The sequence below is a fragment of the Gallus gallus genome, chromosome 22, assembly GCF_016699485.2.
Source record: "Gallus gallus isolate bGalGal1 chromosome 22, bGalGal1.mat.broiler.GRCg7b, whole genome shotgun sequence".
Taxonomy (NCBI): domain Eukaryota; kingdom Metazoa; phylum Chordata; class Aves; order Galliformes; family Phasianidae; genus Gallus; species Gallus gallus.
In genome coordinates this window covers 2703690-2723612 of record NC_052553.1, presented here as the reverse complement: position 1 = coordinate 2723612, position 19923 = coordinate 2703690, and the positions used below count along the sequence as shown (strand labels likewise).

The following is a 19923-nucleotide window of genomic DNA, read 5'->3' as shown; positions in this document are numbered from 1 at the left end:
AATAACTTGCCTGATCCCTTCCCTTCTGATAGCTCTTGCAGAGAAACACAGCGACCGCCACGAGCTGCTGAAACGTGAGCAGCTGTGCAGCAGCCCAGGGATCAGTTGTGGCAGTGCGAGATGTGGAAAATGCTCCTTTCCAGGAGGTCAAAGTGAGCAGCTGCCTCGTAAACAAGGAGGGCCAATTTAAACCCAAGGGTTAATTGGGAAGCTGATATGGAACAGCTCTCCTGCATATGCAGAGAGAGTCATGTGAGACGGAAAGAATCACAGATAATGGTTGTGCAAGCACAGCTCTGAGGTGCCTCTCAAAGCTGTTAAGTTTCCTTTTCGTAAACTTAGAGCAGGCATGGATTCCTGATGTCCTCTTTAATACTAAAGCACGTCCTTCTTCATTTCCCGCGCTTCTGACTTGAGATTCCTCGGAACTGTGAGGTGATGCACTGGTCTGTTCTGCAGACAGCAATGCAGCCATGCGCTCAGAGTGGGCTTGGAATGCTGAGCCCACTGTCACCAAGTGATGTGGTATAATTAGAAAAGTCATTAATTCTTGTTAAGTAGTGCTACAAACTATTTATAGCTGGGCAGACATGCAGTGCCCTGCAATACAGGGCCAGGGTGGGTAGGAAATGGCTCACGGTGCCAAACATAGTGCAGAACCCACATCAGAGACTGATGGTGCCCTGGAGCTGTGGGAAGTCCCAGTGCTGCCTTCAGCTCAGCAAAACAGTGCTTGTGCTCTGTGCTGTGCACACAGTTTGCCTGGATGATAAAAGGTGACCTCAGAAATTACATTTCCAAATACCATCTCCTGTCTGAGCAGGATGGCACTGTTCCCAGTGTTTCAGGCTGGGACTGCCTGGGGTTCTTTGTTTAAGCTCCCTGGGTGCTGCAGTTCTTATGCACGGAGCTGAGGATGCTCTGCCAGAGTTGGGGCTCAGCCTTTCTTTATCCCTCTGGATTAAAAACTGTGGTTGAGGATGAGCTAACAAAACCAGAGTAAGCTATCAGGGACATCCCACCAACATGTTTAACAGTGTTGGCGCAAGGGTCAGCTGCTTTGTTTGTGCCCTGTCTCACTGGAGATGAGTTTCCAGTTCAGGCAGAGTTTGCTGCAAGGCTCTCTCAAACCAATGCACAAATGACTGTGCCTTTGCCTAAAGTTTCTTCTTCTCTTAACTCCTCCATGCTCACCAACTCAGAAAATTGAGCGTGGACAGTTCAGAATAGCCCAAAGAAGGGAAGGTAAGCAGTGAGTACTGGGGAGGGCAGCAGATGTTGCTGCAGTGGCACTGAGAGCAGAGCACGTTGGGTACCCAAAATGTCAGCTGTGTTCTGGTCTTTGTGTGCACATGATCTGCTCAGAGGGTTCCACAGAGCAAGGATCTGGTCCTTGAGGAGGGGAGCGTTTGCACAGAAAGGCAAGGAGTCTGAGAACTTCATATCCTCATGGTTGTAATGTGTGCAAGAGGAAGGGTGAGCTCCCCTGGGCAGGATGATTTGAAGAGAAATTACAGTATTCACCCGCAAGGTTGTTGGCTTCTCTCTGTGAGCAAAGGGAGCTTTGTACCTCGAGCCGAGGTGGCAGTGACAGATGTGCTTTGCAGCTGAGATCTCTGCACGTGCCCTGCTGCGCTGGATGCTGCCGGGTCCCGGTGCCAATGGAGCAGTGGGCAAATGCCCAACCCATCACCATTCAGTGGCACCAGCGGGGTGCTGCTGTAAGCATGCAGCAAGGAGAAATGGGAACAAGGAGATGATGCCCACTGAAGGGATGGGTTGGCTCTGGCCAGATGGGCTGCTCTGAGGGGCAAAGTGCCCTTGTGCTTGCTCATGCAGTGCTGTGCTCTCCTCTTGCTGCAGGCACCACAGTCTGCTCAGAGCCACTGGGGGGAAGAGAGCCCGGCCCAAGCTCTGCTTTGTTCCGTGCCTGCAGTGGCCTCTCCCTCTCTGGAGAATGAGATATTAAAGGGTTTTTGGGAATGATCTAACCCTTCAGCTTCACTACTGTGATTAATCAATCACAGCTGTTGTTTTCCTGCTCTGTATTTTGAGGCATTTCAGGTTGCTCTGTAATTAGCCCAGTTCAGGGCCAGTAAACACATTCCTCAGCCCTGGCAGCGCACTGGGATGGAGAAATACCGAATTTTCCAGTGTTCTGCTTTGGTCTGAGTGAGGGCTGTCCAAACCTATCAGGGAGAGCTATGGGGAGTTCTGCCTCTTTGCTTGGCATCGAGAAGGGCAGTGCAGCGTTACTCACATTCACTGTTATCATCTGCAAAGGGAATTCTGCTTGGAGGCAGCTTTGTTGGAGGAATGGGTTAGGGGGGCTGGCAGAAAGGAAGAGATTTAAGGAATCTCCTTTCCCTGAATGGCAGCTGCATCATTGCAACCAGTGTCTGACCTGCACCTCTCAGCAGGTGGCAGCTCCGAGGACTTTGTATCAGTTTTGGATGCTCAGATACATGGCTTAATAACTAAGGATGCTTACTTTTTAGGGCTTAAAAATGCTAAGGAGCATTTGCCGCTGAAGAGCCAGGCGGGATCAGGAAGCATCACAGCTCAAACACTTTGTAAAAGTGTTACTGTCAGACAGAATGGAAAAAAAAGTGGTGGTGAGGTCCTCTGGGTGATTTAAAGACCATCTCACACTGAAGTGAATGTTCCAGACACCCAGCAGCAGAAATGCAGCAATGTGGCACAGCCTGATTCTTGCACAACCCAAATCCAATGCTTTGGAACACCTCTGCCCCACCTTTGTGAGGGGCTCCGTCCTGGTGTGCCAGCAGAAGGTGCTTTTAGCTTCTTGAGGCATTTCATGGAGAAATGAGAATCATAGTGCTCTCTGAGTGTCACCATAATGTTGTTGTGTGTCTGAGGAGATCTGATTTTAAATATAAATCAAAATAGTAACAGATTTCTGATTTTTTTTTATGTTTGTTTTCTAAGTCTCCAAATTAATTGGCCTATGAAACACAAAAGGAATTATCACAGCATCAAAGAGAATATTTATGAGCTGCTGAGAAGGCAGAGGGATAAGCAGCTGTGTGAGGACTATCCTCGGCTCTCTGATCCTCTCCCAAACCAAACAGGTGGGGCTCAGTCAGACAAAGCTGCAGGAAGGGGCTGTGAGCATCCAGTGCTGCTGCTCACCCACCAGGCATCGCCCACGGGTCCCAGCAGGGTGAAGGGCAGCTCCTGGCTCCTACTGCAGCTGCTTCAGCTGGGACTCACGTGCAGGCACAGGCGGTGCTGCCAAGTCTGCCGAACGGGGACAGAAACACTCAGTGGAACCCAGCCAGTCCTCAGCATCTTTTTTTGTCAGGAGCAGAAAGGAGGGCGGAGAGGCGGCATCTCTGAGGCTTTGTGTTGGCAGGGGAAAGATGCAGGAGACTGTGCCTGTGTTCGCCGTGGTGCCCAGGTTTCTCAGCCTGAGCTGTAAGCTGGGCGTGCCTGGAAGATGCTCCTCACAAAAGAATGAATGCCCGCTCTGCTTTCCAGATTACCTGGTTCAGAGAGCTCTGTTTAGTATAAGGCTGGCTGTGCGTTACAGATCTCCCAGACTTGTGTGCATGGTGCTGCATTAGGTATTGTCCCCATATTGCATGTGGTTTGCAGGGCTCTGCATCCCCTTTGTTTCTCCTCTCCCCATTTGTTGCCACGCTCTCATCTGCTGCTGGCCTCGAGCTTATGCTCCTTGGCTTCTGCATCGTGTCGGTCCTGCCTGAAGCAGCCTGTGACAGCTCTTGGTCTGGGGATGAACCCATTCCCTTGTTAACTGCTCTCCTCTGGTTACTGCTCAGGGAAGCTCCCGATGGTCTCAGGAGCTGGAGCTGGAGGGAGGCTGGAGGGAGGCTGCCGGGGCCAGCGCAGCCTTGCAGAGCACCACGGAGCCAATCGCTGCTGCTAGGGGTGGAGCTGGAGCTCCAGCAGATGAAACCGAGTGCCTTTCCAGCACAGTTGGTCTGGGCGACTGAGAGATCTGTTCGTGGGGAGAGGAGAGCTGGGACTGCGGCTCCAACGCGCTCCTATCCCAGCAGCACCGCAGGAGCGGCCGTTACCCTCTGCACATCAGCGACACGAAGGTACTGCCCCTTCTCTTGGCTCTTGTGCTGCTTGTTGCTTGATTGCTGCTTAGAGTTGGAGGAAAGTTTATGGGGAAATCAGCGCTGTGCAGTGACAGCACCAGTCTGAATGCAGTGGGAGGGATGCGCGGTGGTGCTGGGATGCGGTGCCAGGTGCACGGGGCAGCTGGGGCAGTTTTGGTGCTGCTGCTGTGGCATAGCCTGCATGCCGGGCCCACCAGCACTGCTGTGCTTCCCTCGTGCTGTGCCAGAGGTCAGAAGTGGCCAACATGCATTGTGTGTGACCCAGAGCCTGTCGGGTGCCAGGATGCTCTCCAGTGGTTCTATGGAGCGCAACATCCACCTGTTTGCAGGTGACCAGAGTCGAGTTGGTGCCTCGGTGGGGACTTTGTCCTGCATTGGTTGGTCAGCAGAAATGAGGGGTGCTTTTACCAAGTGGGCTTTGTGCATGCTTTTCCCCAGCACAGCTCACAAAGCAAGCTTCTTGGACTGCAGATTTGATGTCTGCAGATGCAGGAAACCAGCATATAGTCTCTGCTGCTCTTAAAGTTTGGAGAACTTCCCAGGCCAGCACTGCTCTGAGAGCAAAAGCAGGTACTGGGGGGATAGCTGAGTAGTGGGACGGCCGCCCCTGGCCAGCCCTAAGCCGGGCACTGCTGAGGAACCTGCAGGGAAAGCAGCAGCAAAATTGCAGGGGGGGCTCAGTGTGCTCCTGGGGTCAGCTGACCCCACGTGTTGCACCGGAGCTGTCCGCAGGTCTGAGCCTCAGAACAGCTGTCCTCGAGCACCACGAGCACTGCCATTTGAGCTGCCTGAGAGCTCTCCTGTAATGACTCCTGGGACATCTGAATTGTTGGTGATCCCTATCCATGGACTGGGAGCACCTGACAGGGAATGTGCCCTAGTGCTGCCCTTCAGGCAGCCACATGCTCCTTTTCCATCCCCCGGTACTGGAGTGACCTTAGTGTGCATGACTGGGTGCAGAACAAGATTTGCAAAGGCTGGAGTAGGCAGTTAAAAATCCCCAGTTTGCATTTTCTGCAGGTTGTGCTGTTGGCTCTCACACGAGCACATGCTGTCCGACTGCAAAACACAAACAGGCGGCTCTGAGCCATGGGGTGCAGTGGGGTGCAGGGCAGGAGGGGTTCAGTGCAGGTTAAAAGGGTGGTGAGTGGGGGGTCTCCTTCTGCTATCCCTGCTACTGCTATAGACAATTTGGTAAGAGGTATTTTGATAAAGGTTGCTAGACAGTGACTCATCTCCCATAGGAAGGGACAGGAGGGAGGGGAAGTGCGGGAGCTTTTTAGGGTGAAGCTGGAAAGTGGGTCTCCCCCCAGCATTTGATTAGAAGCCGTGAGAGTGGAGCTCTCTGCCTGCCAGAGGAGAAGACCCCTCAGTCAGAAACCTCTTGATCTTGGTGCCCCTGCACCTGCTCTGCTGCCTACTGCATCCCTCTCCCTGGGGTGGATGTTGCCCAAAACACGACTTGATTTTTTGTCTCCCCCCAAATTGATTCCTTCTGATCAGTCTTAGTCACTTCTGAGTCACTCCAAGTAATTAATCCTTGCTCCTGCATAACAGTTAGTGCTTCTATCTGTACCTGCCCGACCTGGGTGTGCATGTTTTCAGAAGTCACTTTGCTTTGCTCTGTGCTGCTCTGTTGTAACTTTCCTCCCAATCCTCCCTTGGGTTTTCCTGCCCTCCTCTGCTCTTCCTGCTGTGCTGGAGCCGTGGAGAGCCCAGAAGAGCTGCATCTCTGCTTCCTCAGGTGTGCTGCAGAGCACATCCACCCAACAATTTTAACAATCTTAACAATTCACAGCCTTGCTGACTTACCCACTGACCACTCTTGAAAAGGTTTCCTCTGGGTAGGGAGATGTTTTGTTGATACCTGCCAGGATCTGTTTTGTTTGCTGCTTCCCATTTGCAGTGGGTTTATTGCAGCTGCTGATGTGACACCTCACTCTGGTACCAGAACGGTGCTCCATGCACAGAGATTTCCTTGGGAGCACTGGTGGCCAGGCCAGCCTCGCTGTGGGTTTACCTTCCCTCTGCTTTGGGATTGAGGTGCGCAGCGAGGCCAGCACTGCCAGGTCTTGTCTGAGTGCTGTGCCATATCTGGGTTAAGCTCCCGAGGAGCACAGTGGGATGTGAAACCCAGAACCACATCGAGAGATCAGAACTGGGCCAATTTCTAGGCCAAAACCTGGGCACAGATGCTCCCAAGGGTGGATTTGGGTACAGAAATGGATACATTTCAGGGGCCCCATCTCCCTTCATTGCACAGTGCTGAGTGCAGAGGCACTTGTCTTCCTGATGGCACCATATGGAAGTTCAATTATTCCTTACAACTTGTGCAAAATGCCCTTTGCTGGCAGGCGCAGGAGCTGCACGGTGTGAAAGGACTCATCCTGGGAACAGCAGCAGCTTCAGGAAACAAAGGGAAGGTTTCCCCCCATGCCTCGCTGCCACCTCTGCAGTGAGATTTGCTGTATTTGCATCTACAGAGGAAGGTTTAGCAGAGCCAGGTGTTGCGGTGTTGGTTTAGCAGCTTTGACCTTCAGGCAGCCTGTGGATGAGCCTGGAGAGATGCGGGCTCAGGGGGATGCTGCATCTTTGTCCCTTTCTTTCAGCTCTGTTGTAATTTCTTGGGCACTGTGTTGGCACCAAGCTCAGTGTCCCCTGTCCCCTGGTGAAGGACATGCAGATCGCTCTCCCCAGACCTGCCGGAGCAGTAGTGTGGCACTGAGGATGCTGGAAGTCCCCCATGCTAGGATGGAGCAGGCTGATGTCCGAAGGCCATCCTGCTCCCTTTGCAGCACACTGGAGCAATTTGAGGGTGCTTGTCTCCAGGCAGTTTAAAAAGTCAAGAGGAATTAAATAAACATTTGTATGGACTGTGGCCTTTGTAGAAGTTGTGCAAAGGAGAAATATGTTTTATCTGTGGTCACTCAAGCTCTGCTCTCTGCTCATGCCTCCCACCTGGTCCTTGCAGGAAAACATCTGTGTCTGTGTGATCCTGGTCACCCTGCAACAGCCGCATGGAGGTATTTCTGTTCCCACTGCCTTTGCTCCTCATTCTGCTGACAGCTGCGTTTCCCCCGAGCTCAGAGGTGTGAACACTTCTACCTGCACCACCGTCTGCTCCTGCAGAGCAGGAGGATGGCATTTTGCGGGGGCTGGGGGGGGCTGTGACAATCATGTTGTGTTTTATTAATTAGAAAGAAATGAAGTTGCAGAGAGATCAGATTTTGAGAAAGACCCCAAGTTCCAAAGTGCTCCCAGAGGACAGATCCCTAATTGCTCTCTAATTGCATTAGGATTTAATTCGTTGTTGTTTTTACTGTAATGTTCCCATTTTTCTTGACAGTTTGTTTTGTGCCATTAACTGGGAATGGCTGGAGATGAATATTCTCAATATTACAGCTTGCCCGTTGTGCAGTGCCTGATGGCTTTGTGCCTTGATGTGCCCATGGGAGATGTGCCTGGCTGTCAGGCCCTCCACCTATAGATCACATACGTGTGTCAGTGCATGTACCTGCCCGTGGTCCTGGCTGCAGCGGAGCTGCACGTGTGCCTTGTGGAAGGTGATACCAATGCTGGAGACACGGAGAGCTGCAGTGTGAACTTGAAACTGCTCCTCAATTTGATCTAGCTGCTTAAAACCAGTGGGTGGACTCGTGGCAAAGTGAGACATGGGTACTTAATGCTGTCGTAAAGGGTACAGCTACAGACACACCGCACAGCAGCTGGCTGCTAATATTCAGAGCACACTGGTTTCAAAATTACATAAAGCAATGGGAAAGGCTCTGAGGCTGGATCTGCAGCACCCAGAGCAGCTTGTCAGAAACTCCAGAATGGGATGGAATTGAACACCCACGGCTTCCAAAGCCGTAAATTAATCAGCTAAACCCCCTGTTGTACAGGATGTTGGGTGAGCTCCTCTATTATTAGAAATATAATAAGCACATGTGAAGTGATGGTGTTAGCAGGAGTGGCGCAGTTCTGCCTGCCCTCCATGCACTGCTGCACTGCATGCTGTGCTGCTCAGTGCAGCATGGCTGGGTACTGTGCATTGCTCCATGCCTGGATTCATCCATGCTCTCTTTGCAAGCAGCAGGGATCAGAGCAATCGGGGGTAGTTCCTTCCCACCATGCAAAAGATGTCTAAGTGTTGCTGTGTGTGCGCACAGCCCCTGTGCTGGCAGCAGAGCTGCTCCTTCTCTGGCTTTGCATCGGGGTGTGCTGGTGCATAGGGCCTGCTGCTTTCCCTCTGGGACCACCAGGCATCCTTGGTGCTGGAGTGGTGCGAGGTGCTGCTCTGCAGGGCACCTCTCTGCTGAACAGGGAGGAAGAACTCTACAAAGCAGGGTGCAGGCAGCTCAGTGCCATCATCAGCTCAGTGCCATCTGTAGGTATCGTCACTGTTCCACATATACAAAACTCTTCAGCATTTTCATAATCTCTTTCTGTAATGCAGACTGGTTGGCATTTGGGGCTTTTTGTTCTGAAGCTGAGTTCTGTTGCTGCTCCGCTATGAGAATTTATGAACCCTACTTTGAAAACTAAAATTGCATAAAATACATCACCTCGTTTTAATACCTTTCCGTTGCTTCTCAGTGCCACTGATAAATCACATAGGAATGGGAGTCCTCGGGCAGTGCAGAGGTGAGGCCCTCCCAGCCCTGGTGCTGGGTCTGTCTGCAGGAGGCATTGCCCAGCCTGCAGCACGCCTGGCTACGGCCCTTCTGCAACTGCAGCTAATTTCTCCCTGCCAAAAATAGAGCAGTTTGCATTTCTGGAGACCCTTTCACACCAGGAATGCCACAATAGGCACTGATTAACCATTTCTCATTGCTCATCTGATGATGAGGGAGAGAATAGAGGTGTGTTTTTTTTAATGGCTGAGTGTGTGAGATGATCCCACTTCTTTAGAGAACACAAATGCAAATACAGGAATTTCTTTTCAAAAATCAATGGTAGACAAAGAAAAAGAAAAGGCTTTAGGAGGAACTTGTACATTTTATGTTTTACTTAAGGTAAATCTCCTTGCTGTTTGCTGTTGCATGCTAAGTTAATTGACAGATTACATGATAATAGGAAGAAGTTTAATGAAATCTGCTGATACCCTTTAGAGGCCATGGAATTTGGAAGTGCAATTAAATTAGGCCAGAGGTTTAGCTGCTCCATGCTAACGAGGGAACTGAGATGCACAGCATTTGCATTCCTGGTGTCTGGTTTCTAAATCACTTCATTGATTACGAAAAGCTCTGCTACAGCACTGGACTGGAGTCCATGGGTCAGTGCAGTGGGGGCTCTGAGCAGTGCCACTGGGCCTCCTTGAGCAGCTGGGCTTCAAACAAGCGGTGACATTAAACTGATGTGGAGTTTGTGCTGTTGAGGCTGAAGCTGCTTTCTGTAGAGGTGCTTTAGCTCAGCCAGCGAGGCCAGCGTGCAGACTTTTATCAAGGAATGCAGTATTAAAATAATCCCCATCAGTGATGGACAGATTTGTTCTCCTAAGGATTCTTCTAAGCTCATTGGCACCTTACAGGGCTTTGCCTCCTGGGTTTCTGAGCTGAAGCTGATGGGGAATGACAAGCACTGATTATGCAAAGCACCAGAGGCTGCAAGCTGCAGGCACGGGATTCAGCTTGACTCGTTTCCTGTCGCTTTGTACATCATTAGGCAAAAAGTAGGTCCTGCTTACCCAGAGACTGAGGTGGTACGGTGCTGGTAGGCGCTGCACGTGGGGGCTGAGCAGCACAGCACTCTGCAGCACAGCCCTGGCACCCGGCACTGGGCAGCCCGTGACCCATGTGCCCGCACCCTGGCAGTGCCGACTGCGCTCTGCTCTGGGAGGCACGGGGACTATTGATGCGTGTTTTCCATGAGAAACTACTGTTTCCATAGCAACCACGAGCATCACATGGTAACCCTGGCTCTGCAGCGTGCCAGCCTGCTGGGCACCCAGTGCCAGCCCTGCGATGCCCGCCGTACAGCACACAACCTGAGGGCGGCAGCTCCCTGCCCTCATCGGCTCCTGCATCACGGTATGAGTGACTCCTTCCGCTACCTTTGGCTGCATCAGCCCCTTTGTCCCCAGAGGCTGCACGAGGGCTGCTTTGGCCCCTTCTTTTGGGCACGTTCCTGAGCTGTCCCTGCTGATGAGGCCTGAGCTGCACCACCAGGCTGCTCTGGGGTAGGTGCCAAAGCCTCGTCCTTGAGGATGCTGGGCACAGAGCGGCTGCCGTGAGGCACGAAATACGATTGTTCTTAGTGCTGTTCCCACAAACTTTATTAAATCAGTCACAATGGATCAATCTTCTTTTTGAATATATTTTTATTCAAGTCAGCATGTTCGCAATTAAATTCTGCGGCACCGTGCAGTGTGAACAATGAAAACAATTTGCAGGTATAGCCAGCTGCACACCTTGTAGGGATGGTGCTGCTCTCTGAATTGCAGCGTACCTCCCTTCAAACCCTGCAGCTCCCCACCTCTGCCACCCCTGCAGCAATCCATGGCACTGGGTTGTGCTCTCTGCTGCGTGCACTCTCTCTCCTTTGCTGTCTGAGTCTGTTGAGGTGGGTCCTGGCACAGAGCTGCTGGAGATGGGGAAGTTGTGCAGCACTGGTTTTTGGGAGGCAGAGGTCGAGTCCGTGTTCCATCTCCTCCATGTCACTCCCCTCAGCCTTTCCTCCGTGTTTTGACACATGCAGCAGACACGTGCAGCATTTCTCCTGCTCTCCAGCTCATGCCACACACAATCTTGTTCTGATTTTCAGAGCTCCAATAAAGCGTGTCAAAATGCATCAAAGACTGAAGGCAGGAGTGAGGCAAATTGATGCTGGAGAGGATTTCAAGGGAGCGGAGAGAAGGAGGGAGGTGGTGGATGAACCCTGAACCAGGGAAGAATTGCAGGGCAAGTGAAGCCCCGAAGGGGTGCAGACAGATGTGCAGCACAGCTGGAGGAGCACAGAGCGGTTTGGTTTGGAGCAGAGCAGGCTGGACCCCAAAGCGTGCAGCCCGAGAACTGAACTCATGGAACAGACTCAGCCATCCGTCACAGTGCCGAAACACAGCACTTCAAAAGGCAGTGTTTTGCATTTCTTCTGATGCTTTCTTGTAAGTGCGGTGACACAGTTGCTGAAAGCACATTAATTATTAGCACAGACTTTTTTTTTTTTATTGCAAGACAAATTAAACAACTGAAGATAACAGGAAGTGTTACATGAGATGTTAATCCGTGAGACAGTGACAGCCACAAATAAGTCATAAAATGAAAATCAGGGCATTTAATTTTTGGCTTGTTTGCTTTTGGCATTCGTGCACATGCTCAGTCGTCACTTCTCTGATGCTTCAGTGCAGAGGTTTCGGAAGCTGTTAATTCTGGGAAAGGTGATTAAGGCCCTTGAGAGTAAATGGTAGATGGGACCACATTTTTTTTCCTCTTGACTGCAAGAAATGGAGCTGCTGGATTCAGTGCTCCATAGTGCAGCCTTCCCTGTGCTTGGCTGTGCAACATGAAAAATGAGCCTCTGCGGAAATGCACACTGAGCAGTGATGGAGCACCACTTCCATGGCTCAGAGCTGGGCGCTCACATCCCAGCATGGCACGGCACATGTCCACGTCTGCTGGGTTTTGGCTGCAGCACTCCTCCTTAAAGAAGCAATGTGGCTTTGGGGATGTCATAGAATCATGTTTGGAAAAGAGCACTGAGATGTCTCTGGTGTCAATATGTTGATTTCTCTCTCCTCTAAAAATGAATGCAACTTAGCATCTTCCTGGTGGTTGCCAAAAACTGGAGTCAGCCCCATCAAATTGATTTTCATTAAGCTGTTACAGTCACTGAAACTGCTGAGAAGAATCGTGGCCATATGGCAGAAGGTATTTAAAATGAGGGCTCTCATGACAGTGTGCCACTCCTGGATGCGCTGAGCTGATATGTGCAGAGGTTACGGAGCAGGAGGGGAACACCAAAACCTGAGTGCCAACATGAGGAAATAATGAGTCATAAACCCCACTGTGGGGAGAGGAGGAGAGGTGGTGATTGTGGTGGGAGCACCGCCACCCATGTCTGCACCTGAGGAGGAGCAGAGAAGGAGCTTTGGATGCTCACACCATGCTGTGCAGCCCAATGCTTCTGCTCACTGAGTCTGGCTGGCAGGGTGAGGATCACACATTAATTCCTCAGCTCCCAGCAAGAAAACCTCTGGGAACGTGCGGGGAACAGCTCTCTCCTTGCTCAGCATCTGCACTTCTCCAGCACAGTGCTGGGGCTGCTGGTGGGGAACGGCCTGGATCCCTTCTGGCAAAGGGTGCAGGTGAGGATTGTCCCAATCCAGCAGTTCTGCGAGCTGTCAGGCGCTGGTAGGCAGGGAGAGTTAAAAAGGAATTAAGTGATTAGAAATGCATAAATATTAATTGCTTATGGACTCCCTTTATGACACTCTCAGGTGGAGGAAGTTAATAAATCACTGCTGGCATTGACCCACAAAACAATACAGAGTGTGTCTGAGACACAGCGAGGGGAGGAGGGGGGAGGCCTTTCTGGAGCACGTGAAAGCGCTGTTTTTAGGTCAGGGAGTGACACAACAGAGCTGTTTTCTTTTCCCCCAGGCTTCATGTCTGGGATCCGCCTGTGCTGCAGACGGAGCCCTTGCAGCCTTGCATGGATGCCACTAGTGGGGCTGCCCGCAGTGCGGACCCCTCTGCAGGGGGCAGGCGGGACCCAGCTGATGCTGGCATAGTTCTGCAGTTGCTGTGCAGGGTCCCCGGTGTCCTGCAGCAGTGGCAGTGTGGTTTATGATAGATGTAGAGGTGTGTGTGCGTGCATTTGTTTCGCTGCGTGTTTCCTTGGCGCTTTCTGATGTTCTGCCATAGTGTGTTGTCCTGGAATGGAAAGAAAAAGAAATATTTTGGGAAAGTGAAGGAATCTGTGAACACAAAAGCTGTGTCCAGAGCTAGCAGCTCACACAGCCATGTGCACAAATGTCAGCCCCCAGAGTGGCACTCCGGGCTGCGTGGAGCTGCTCTCAGGCAGCAGAGAGGCAATGAAGACACACAGTGAGAAGAGAAAGGGATTTTTGCATTTCTGTTGTACTGATGTAGGACAGATAAGAGTCTGTTTTCTGAAGCCATCAGCTGGCATTGAGTCCAACTTGGTTTCAGGCTGTCTGGGATTTAGTGGTAGCTCTGCATGGGTGGTGTGTTCAGGTAGGTGCCGGTAGGGGAATGCTGCTGTAGGCCAGCCACAGATCATGGCTTTTTGGGTGAAAGCGATGCTCCTCGAGCTGTGGCTTTGTGCATGGGAACACAGCAGATGTCTTTGGCTGAACCACAGCCGCATATGAGGTCTCAGGGTGGTAATTCCTCATTTGCAGCACTTCCAAACATGGTGTAAATACTGGGGATGGTGACTGAGGGAAAGGTTTTCCAGACCGAATTCCCTTTACCTTTTAACACTAATTTAATTCTCTTACACAGTCTGCCATGGGCTCCTGGTGCATTACCTTAGAGTCTGTTCTTCCAGCGAGACTTTATTAGGGAACTCGAGTAGTTACACATGAATCACTCCACAAAGCTGCAGAGCTTTCACGTTGTCAGCATAATCACTGTACTCACCTGTTGGGATGCATTTCATCCTTCTGTTGTAACAATGGTGCATAAAACCGAGCAGACAATATTGAAGCCAGCAGATCCTATCCCTGAACCAGAAGTTACTGCTTAGAGAAAAGACATTAAATCTTGCTCCTGGATAAGCCCGTTTAGCCCCAGCTGCAATAAAGGGAGGGGTGGGTGGGTGTAGGGGTATAGCTCCATTCACATGCGTGTAATTTAGAGGCAGAATAAAGCTGGGATCTGTTATCAGAGCAGGAAGGGCTGAGCTAACACTGAGCAGTTTTGACTTACTCTGATTTTCGCAATGAGAGTTTATTCTGTGAGTGCTGCAGACTGCATGCAGATGAAGGCGATGTGCCTCTGCTTGGCTGCTGGATTAAGATTTAATGAGATTCTTTGGTTTGCCTTGTGTCAATCTGTTGTATTTCAGAGGTTGTTTCTTTCACTTTATTTTGCCTTTGATGCAATTTTGCAGCACTACTTGTACTCCTAAAAGGTTCTTTCGGCGTCTTTGAAAGTTTCCCAGTACAGCAGTACTCAGACAGAGTAAATGAAGATTAAACCTAGGAAGAAAGAGGGGTGAACCAGCAGTGATCTGCAGAATCAGTGAGCGAGGGCACCAGCAGGGAGCTCTGGGGTTTGCACCTTTTGTCTGGCAGATCCAGAACACCAAGAGGAGCTTTTTGCTGCAGCTGGCAGGGCCTCCCCCGCCCGCCTCTGCTATGAGAGCTCATAACTCAGTTATTGTCATGTTGTTTTCCTTCCCAATCAGCAGAATAAATGCCATAAAAACTACATTATCAGTCTTCATTGTGCCTGGGTTTGTTATGATTATGAATTAATAGACGCTTTATCTTGGCATTAGTCAGAAAGCATTGGCCTCTAATTCCCTCTTGAATTGCACTCGTGTTTGTTTTGGTTTGGTTTGAATTTCCTCTCTCTGAAGCTCCTTCTGGTGGTTTTTGCTCTGCCTAGGCTCAGTGTGGCTGTAGAGCAGGGTTTGACACCTGTGGGTGCCTGCGTGGCGAGGGAGGTGTGGGCAGAGAGCTGAAGGTTCTGGGGCACTGCGTGCTTCCTGTGCTGCCAAGGACTGCTGGCCCACGTCTCCTCAGGCACCTCCATCAAACACAACTCTTCCGCTGTGCTTTGAACTAAATCTGTTTGTTGTCTCTTCTCTTTGTTGCCGTGAACAGATGAAATCATCTGACATTGACCAGGAGTTGTTCACTGAGAGTTACTGCAGAGTGTGCAGCGCGCAGCTGATATCCGAGTCCCAGCGCGTGGCCCACTACGAGGTAGGATGCTTTGTTCATTGCTGTTGGGTTGTGATGCTCCATTGGCGCCTCTCTCACCTGTGGCTTCAGCTGTTCTCCTACTAAGTGGGTACACGAGCCTCCAAAGTTCCTCTCTGAAAAGCCAAACTTCAAAAGACTGTTTTTACTGGCGGTGCATTGTGCTGTAAATGACAACACTTGCAAAGGTGCTAGCTTCATTTTTGCTTTTCCTGCCTAAATCTGCAAAGTCAGGTTACAGTCCGACCTCTGCTAAAAGGCGGTTTGCAAAGAAACGCAGCTGGCAAGGAGATTGCTGTAGAGTTCAGCAAAACAAATGCAAGTCTTTGTATTAAATGTGCTTCACTATACTTTGCTGAGTGGGATAGCTGATTGTGCAGAGAACAGATTAGTATTTGTGAATGCATTCAAGCACTTAAGAGGTAGGCAAGCAATAAACAATTAGAAGGGATATATCATTAGAGACATGTTAGAACAGCAATTAACGGCACTGCATATCTTCAAAACAAAATTAAATAAATTCCTATTAAACAAGGGAGGAAATTACTGAAAGGCATGCTGCTGGGAGCTCCGTCCAGAAAGGAAGCTGCTGCCTGGCAATGCTGCTTCTTGGGGCTGTGGGTCTGAGCCCCCCTGCAGCTGAGCCGGGGGGTGAGGGTCTCTGTATTTGCAGGGATGGAGAGGCTGGGCTGCGCCTGGCCCTCCTTCTGCATGTGCTGAACTGAGAGGGCCTGCAGCAGTTCAGCAGGATCAGACTGTGATACGAGGCCCTGGAGATGGAGTTTCCCCGGAGTTTTGCTGCGAGTGTTTAGCAATGAAGAATCACTTGTCTCCGTGTGGCCACAGGAGACGTGCAGGAAGCTTAATGGGTGCACAGTATCCAAGGATGCTCCGCTGCATTAGTAAACAACAACAATAATGCACGTTTATTTATAAGGCACTTTACGCGTCTGCTTTGGCAAACTCCTGGAGACGTTTCCTGTAAGTGCTCCCTTGGCTGCACTCTGCAGCACAGAGCCTGGCAGCCGGGAGGGCTGCAGCTCAGGGACACCTTCAGCTCCCGGCCAACGGGTGAGCGGCTGCCAAGCTTTGCTCCACCGGAGGCAGAAGCGTTGCTGCAGGAACAGCAACAGCGACGCGCGAGCAGTGGGGTGCTCAGCCAATCTCTTCTCTTCTGTGCCTGTAATTGTAGGTATGAGCTGAATCATTAATTCCTAGCAGATGTTTTCAAACCGTGGAAAACAACAAGGTTTTCTGCTGTATATTTCCAGTCTGAGGTGTTGTGTTTGTGTGTCACCTCCTGCAACCTCCCAGCACGGCAGTGCCACCATCCTGCAGTGCCTGTTGGGCTGCGGAGCGTTTTCCTCTGTGATTGGTTTGGTTTGGCCAGCGGTGCCCTTACCCACACTGAGCTCAGGGATAAGGGCAGCTCAGCCCTTGGCTCCCCAGCACAGCCCAGATCTGCAGCCTTTGTGCCAGGCATTGGGATCTTGGCTCCTCTGTGCGTGCAGAATAAGACATTTCTCTGTAAGAAAATAGAGGAAAACAGTCTATGAAAGGGGGATGTTTTATCTTGCCAAACAGGAATAGTCAGTTCCAATCGCTGTCTCATCTCCTTCTCCAAGTCATCAACCAATAACTCTTCTTTTCTGCTGCACTACATTGCCAGGAATAAGAAATAATTTGATGTCAGTCGCGCAATATTAAGCGGTATTATTTCCAAGGGCAAGCGTAGTGGAAAAAATGACAAAAGAATCAGTGTGTTTGCAGCATATTTTTGCTTCCAACCTGACGTACAGCAAAATCCTGCCCTTAATTTCATGTGCTTTGTGCAGCCCTGTCGCTGGCTTTCTCTGACACATCTGAGGCACCTTTGCTCACCTTTCCGTCTCTGTGGAGCTGCGGTGCCACGTGTGGGAGAAATCAGAGGGCAGCAGCAGTGCTGGAAGTGCCCATGGAATGTACCAGGCACAGAGGGAGAGGGAGGAAGAAATGTGGTTCATTTGCTGCAACCGCACTGAAATCCTTCACCCCAGAGAGGAATTCTGTTCTTCTGCATCCAATCACCCATAATTTAACACTTCCTTCCAGTTCTGCCTTTGAGAGAGGGCTGTAAGCAGTCCCTCTGGTGTGCTGCTCTGTACATTAGAAAGATAAGCTTCCTCAGTTAGCCCTGAGTCCTCATTGCCGCACAGAGCTGTTCACTGCCATTAGAAAGATGTTACCTTTCATTTCCGAGTTTCTCCTTGAGAATCGTGCAGGGAAATTACCAAATATGCAGAGTTGCTCTCAGATTCCACCTTGAGCTGCATGCTCATCACTGCGCTGCTCCTTAAGCTGCTGTAACGCTTTCCTTCATTGTAATCTTTATTGCTTCAGGTGTTCAGACACTACTTTACTTTTTCATTTAAAATGAAGAAGTACAGCAGGCTGGCAGGAAGAGATGCCCAGGAATACATCACCTGGATGTGCTGTTATTGGCTCACCTTGTGACATGAAGGAGTGCTGCTTCAACGCTTGCTGTGGAGGCAGGGGGAGGGCAGAGGCAAGGTGTATTAAAATGGAAATGCAGAGCAAACTCAGAGAACAAATACAGTGCTGTGTGCCCTTTGGCTCATTGCTGGGAGCTGAGTGCTCTTTGGAATTTCTCACCCTGCCAGGTGAGCAGAGCGGGTGGCCCCGACAGCCCCATCAGTACTGCTCATCTGTGTGGTGCCTGACTTAATCTGCTTCCATGGGGCTGTCCTGCTCCAGGATGCTTTGCATTGAATGATGGCTTGTCTGGAGGAGTAATAAACTTTGCATACCATTGGCACGTGGGTGCTTTAAGGAGCAAGATGTGTGTGCTCAGGAAGCCAGTCCTGTATCTGAAATATTAACGCAGTGCACATATTAACCTAAGAGCACACATTCCTGTTAACAAAACACATGTTGCAGCAGAGCAGAAGGAGCAGGGATGTTCTGTGCTTGGTGGGAACTCCCTGCACGGGATGCTGTGGGTATTTCCAGGGCGGGGGGTCAGCGAAGACACACTGGTGCCCACTGGTGCTGGCTGTGTGCTGGTGAAGGAACGCTACCAGTGCTAGCATTGCTGTTTGCCCCCTGGGTTTGCATTAGGGAGGGCAACCTTTGATTTCGTAGGGGCTGGAGGAGAGAACGCATCCAACGTTGTTCCTATGTCCTTCCCCACAGCTGCAGAGGATTGGCTTTTCTGTGGTGGATGCACATGACCCAGTTTTTAGTGGCTGCTCCAACTTTGCAAAGAGATTAAAGGAAGAATTTGTGTGCAGTTTGGGTGCAAAGATGCTGTAGGTGCTGTTCTGTTCCTGTATGTGAGCACAGAGCCCTTCTGCAGAGTGCCTCAGCACCTGCACTGCTTTGTGCCATGTGCCAGCAGCCAGGGAGGCACAGCGAGGTGTTTGTGGCCCAGCAGGGTCTGTGGGAGGTGTGCATTGGTGTCAGCAGTTATGGGGGGGCTGCTGTGATGCCCCTTCCCTTCTCTGCACGCAGTGAGTGTGTGCTCAGCAGTGCAGTGTCAGCTGCTTCAGGAAACCTCTTTAGCTTCAGCTGGTTCTTCACGAGGCTCCGTGTTACTGTGCTGTTGTCAACATTAATGGCCAAACATTATTTTTAATGCACTCTCAGTGTCCAGATCTATTGCTAAATAGCAGCAACGCAGATAAAGCCTTCTCACCCAGCTCCCTGCCATGGCTCCTCTGTGCAAATCCCATTTCTGGCTAAAAAGAGCCAAAATTCTGCTCAGAAAACAAACACACCGGGGGTGGTCTCATGGGGCAGAGGTCACAGTGCCAGCCAGAGTGGCTCTGGGCTGGAGGCGATGGCACATGGCTTTGTGCTGATGGTGCTCAGGGAGGCATTGCTGTGTACCAGGTATCGATTCCTGCTTTCCTTTAATATTTTAAACTCACAAGCCGTGTTTGGATTTGGGTTCCAGGTGTTTGAAAGCAGAGCCTTCAGTTGTCTCTGTGTTGTGACAAAGTCCGCCCACGTACTGCACGGGGGCAGAGCAGCGATTTGCACTGACATGCTTTAAAAGTGATTTGTTTCAAGCACGTGGGGATGCGATGAGAGCAGGAGCTGCTGCTGTTTGCTGCTCCCAGCACCATGCCGGGTGAGCACCGTGTGGAGATGCTGTGGTTGTGTTAACCCTTCTGGTGCTGCTTCCCACCTGGTGCCAGGACCGTCGCTGTGTGCTGGCAGTGGAGTGAACCCACAGAGGGTCCCGGTGGCACCCAGCAGGACCGCTCCTGTGGGGCTCAGGAGCAGGGAGTGCTCTGGGTTTGACAGGCCATGAATGTAGAGAATACGTGCTGGGCAGGTGTTGAATAGTTCACCAGTTAATTGCCTTTGTGTGGGCAGATTGATGTCCAAACGGGCAGCGTGTCCACCTGTTGCTGTAAAGAAGCGTTTCCTGGTGGTGGAAATTCAGTTGCGCGCCATTGGGAATTACAGACACGTCTCTGTGTGCCCACAAAGTCACAAGTATGAACAGACACATTTTAAAAAATTAACTCACGGAGGAAGAAGGGGAAGTGGAAAGAAATGACCATCAATTATAAATGAGGCTTTGCAAAAATTACAAAGAGAGAAAAAGGACATTGGCACCCAGCAGCGTCTGGAATAACAGACGGAGTTTGTCTCTGCGACCAACGGGGATCTGACAATAGTGTTTGCTTGTTGTGTGGGCAGGGGAGGCAAAAAAGGAAGGAGCTTTCTGAAAATACTTCTGTCCTCTATTTAAAAAAGGCAGAGGATGTTGTTATATCACAGGATGAGGGAGAAGTTGGTTCCATTCCAGTAGAAATTTGAGAGTTTGTTGCATGGATTTTGAAATGCGGACTATTGGTTACCCAGTCAGCTGGTCCAGCTGTTTGCAGCCCAGTTGACCAGGAGGGGCTGTTC

The 19923-nt window shown here is 50.7% G+C and overlaps 1 protein-coding gene across 11 annotated transcripts in view; it reads left to right on the top strand.

Annotated features, from left to right (window-relative positions):
• Positions 1-19923, top strand: part of ZMAT4 (zinc finger matrin-type 4) — a 61412-nt gene that overhangs the window by 13868 nt on the left and 27621 nt on the right. For 9 of the 11 annotated variants that reach the window (XR_003071602.3, XR_003071601.3, XR_005841549.2 and 6 more), the window contains exons 1-2: positions 3957-4085; positions 14902-15003. Coding sequence is in view for 3 of the 11 variants with exons in the window: in XM_025142828.3 (XP_024998596.1) it covers positions 14902-15003 (102 nt within the window). In the remaining 8 variants the exon portion in view is untranslated. Of the gene's footprint in view, positions 1-3956; positions 4086-10004; positions 10139-14901; positions 15004-19923 lie in introns of those variants that run through there. The other 2 variants (XM_040651541.1, XM_015297406.4) reach the window with 2 other exon arrangements.